The sequence below is a fragment of the Anneissia japonica genome, unplaced genomic scaffold, assembly GCF_011630105.1.
Source record: "Anneissia japonica isolate Jap-2015-1 unplaced genomic scaffold, ASM1163010v1 scaffold288012_len1326614_cov192, whole genome shotgun sequence".
In the NCBI taxonomy this organism is placed as follows: domain Eukaryota; kingdom Metazoa; phylum Echinodermata; class Crinoidea; order Comatulida; family Comatulidae; genus Anneissia; species Anneissia japonica.
Window position 1 is genome coordinate 321,043 of NW_022756612.1, and position 3,862 is coordinate 324,904.

The 3,862-nt window shown below is 35.3% G+C and overlaps 1 protein-coding gene across 1 annotated transcript in view; it reads right to left on the reverse strand.

Annotated features, from left to right (window-relative positions):
• The window catches only part of LOC117124285 (shiftless antiviral inhibitor of ribosomal frameshifting protein homolog), a 26,484-nt gene that overhangs the window by 22,079 nt on the left and 543 nt on the right, over positions 1 to 3,862 (reverse strand). The window contains exons 2-4 of the mRNA XM_033270465.1: positions 1,993 to 2,058; positions 1,078 to 1,233; positions 368 to 531 (exon numbers count right to left, since the gene is read on the reverse strand). Of these exons, the coding sequence (XP_033126356.1) occupies positions 368 to 531; positions 1,078 to 1,233; positions 1,993 to 2,058 (386 nt within the window). The remainder of the gene's footprint in view (positions 1 to 367; positions 532 to 1,077; positions 1,234 to 1,992; positions 2,059 to 3,862) is intronic.

Genomic DNA, 3,862 nt, shown 5'->3' on the forward strand with positions numbered 1-3,862 from the left:
TGAGGTCTCCATGCATAACCAAGATCTATATTAAATTAAATAGCTAGCACTAGAAACGTAATAGATTTCATTAAGTGTATTAGGATAGTTTAAATGCTGCTACCACCAGCTCTGGGCTAGCTAATGTCTCACCTGCATTCCATCACTAAAAATTCCACTAACTGAGTGACACCTGAGCATGTAGTAAGCAGCCAAGTTAGGAGGTCACATTCTCTGGTGGCATGGATATATTCTCCGCCTTTACACCACATATTGCATAAAAGTTATCATATTCAAATCTAGTTGTAACACTTATGTTACTTACAGTGCACCGTCAAATTCAATAACTTGATGGCACAAAATGCTTATTAAAACTCTTTTATCCTACCGTGAAACTGGTTTATGAGTAGGAACCCAGCGCCACCACGTTTCATTACAGGGGCTGCAAGAAAATTGACGCCGCGATTCCAACCTCTTGTTGTGCAGCTTGAGATTGTCAAGTGTCAAAGGTTGAATGCCATCGGGGAGGTCACTTTTCTTTTGCAGACGATCCTAAACAATAATAATAATAATTTATTTTATTTTAAAAACTACACCTTTCCATCGGCGGGACATGTCACGCATAGCATAATGACGGTGCGTTTATAAAGACAATATTTAAAACAAATAAAATAAACAGTAACAAGGCAATGTACAAAACGTGAAATTAAACTACAAATATAATTCACAAATTAAGTTTTGGTAGACTGATTTCGGGCAATTTAGCCGGCTGGCAAAAAACTTTGAGCAATTGATCGTTGGCAACAGAACTGGGTCATACATACAAGCCCACCGCCCACACCCACCAAGATTATTTTTCGCCTAATCATGAAATTATATATTTCTTATATTCCTCTGAATACAATGCAAGGATCATTCATATTGGTGGTTGAGCCTGCATTGTAGGTAATCAAGCCTGCTACAGATAGAGAAGACCACAGCAGATAGCCAAGCCAGCAGGCTGGTAAACGAACCTGCAGGAGGTAAATTGGGCTGCAAGAGGTAGCCATGTCAAAGAGCCATTATTAGAAAACAAATTGTACATAAGAAAATTATTACCTTTCTCAGTCGTCTTTGGATTAAAGCAATACCTTTTTCAATAAGATTGAGTGGACCAAACAGAGAAAATCGGAGTGTTCCATTGCGCTCAATAGTAAATTCTATGTTCAACTCTTTTCCGATGCCTTCCTTGATTGCCCTGCAAATTGTGTGGATCTAGGCAAAAAAGAACTAAACTGTTGATATATTTTTTTCATGTATATAGAACTATATTCAAAAACTGAAATTAATTCTTAATCTGGTATCTATAAAAAAAAATCATATCATAATAATATAATTTACAAGGAGGAAAGCAATTTTTCATTAAATACTTATTTCATGACATTCAAAATTATCAACATCAGCAATTTCTTAAAAACTGAGAAATGGCCCTCCTATTATATTTTTTAATCATGACATATAATAAAAAATATGAAGGAAAATAATAACCAGCATGGAAAGTCAATGGTGAAAATTAAATTTCTAATCAAATACTGTAAGAAATACCATAAAGCCATGGAATATAGGCTCATGCTATTTACACCAGCCAACAAAGTAAGTCACATCGTAATTGGTTTGAAAGTTATAAACCAGTGGTAGAGGCAGGAATTCCAAACAAAGGGGTCCATTGAGGGACTTTTTACAGACAGAGGGTCTACACCACCTTAGACCCAGCATGGTTGAGGCTGAGGTCAGAAAATTTATGATTATGGCACATCTAGATGACCAGAAATGGCACTCTCAGACCTAAATTTAATTATAAATATTCATTTTTTAACCATTTATTTTATTTTAGCTTGTCCCGTCCCCTTGAATCCACCACTGTAAACAGTTTGTGGTTTTGGATCTTATTCAATAATTTCAAAATGCTGTATACAGTACTTAGTTTGTAGTACAATACTACATTATGTTGAATTTTCTTTTTTATTAAATTACCTGTTTTCTCTGCACCTCTCGATCCAATTCTCCGTATTTAAAATCTTCTTTACTAATATAAAATGTCTACGAAGATAAAATTATTCATATTTAAAACAATAAATATATGGTTACTTGTACGGTATATGTAAAGCCCAACTCAGACAGCGTCGTACGAGGCAGCCCGACACGATTTGTTGTCGCGTCGGGCCTGTGTTAGTTAAACGCAGGCGCGATGGTGTGCGTCGGTGGCAGTCGCGTAGTAGAATATTAAACATGTTTAATATTTCTCACGACGGCTTAAGACTGTCCCCGACGATAAATCGGGTCGGGCTACGTCGGCCGACGCTGTCTGAGTTGGCCTTAATACTTCGTATACTGAACCTATTTTACTGTATGTACACAAATGTTTAACTTTCTTTCTTGTGTGAATATTGAGTCTCGAAAGCACCATAAAAACACAATACTTTACGTATATTTGTTGTGTTTTCATGTTTGTAACTGTGTTCTGTCACATATGACAGTAAAAGGTATGGGACTACAGTTGAACATAATAATCGTAGATACCATTTTTACAATATAGTAGAACATTTTGTTCCACAGTATATTATATTACAATCCAGTGGTGGTTTATAACAAAAAAATATATAAAATCTGCAAAGAAATTCGAACCACAAATATTGTCCTATTCTATATAATTCCAAAGTAGTCACCAGGAGTTAAAATGTTTTGGATGTCTGTTGTACAGTACATACATTAATAATAAAACTAATTTTAGCTTTATTATTTTTTGGACTGTCTGATTTGTGTACTAATTTCAGTATTACAGTGTATTTCAATGTTTTTATTTAATACTAATTGGATGAATAAATGAAATGATATGGCATGAAATTCATCATTTTATGAATTGATTTGATTTGATTTGATTTATGAAAAATGATTTTGATAACATGATCAGCAATTCCTACTCACTTCCCCAATGTGTTCACCCACTCCCCACCCCCTGTCATAGACAGCAGAAGGCTGTCTATGACAGGGGGTCATAATCCTAATGACAGGGGGTAAAATCCTGGTTGGGGCACCTATTTTTTTCACACTCGCAGATTTGATTTTGTTTGTTCCACACAAATGCAGATGAACTTATTATGTTTGATTTGGTGATAGGTCTGCAAAGAAATATAGTAGGCACCAGAAACAATAGCCTAGCAACACTGCTAAGCTAGGCCTAAACTTACTTCGATTAATTGTGGGATGAATTAAAATATCTTATCATGAGAGTTCATGGCATTGGTGGGTGAGATAAAAAAAATAAATAAGAAGATATTAGAATGTGGCGAGTTCGTGAAACAATTATAGTACCCTGCTTACCTCTGACGCTCGACTGTAAAAAATATACACAAAAGCGAGTGCATTGCAGCGGATGCGATCTACATTTGCCTAGTAACGAAGATGTCGTCGAGAAAATGGTAATCTCCAATGAGATAGTCTATATTTCTCATTGTATAAAGTACTGTATACACAAAATCGAGTGCATTTCCACAGATGCGACCTACAACCTCTGAATTTGCCTAGCATTACGAAGATGTCGAGAAAATGGTAATCTCCTATGAGATAATCTATATTTCTCTTTTTATTTATCCTTTTGCGTAAAACTAAAATTTATGGCAACATTTTTCCAATAAGAGTAATGCATAGAGTAATGCATATACATTTTTTCTAAAAGAATTCTAAACTTTAGTCTCCCTATCATTACGACATATCAGATTAAATACTGTAACTATCTCCATAATGAATGGCACCAAAGAGTATAAATAGAACAAGAGAGCCAACAACGCTCATTGGGAGCGTAAAAAAACGATACGCTCTACGCAGCTAGTGTAGGACGCCAACT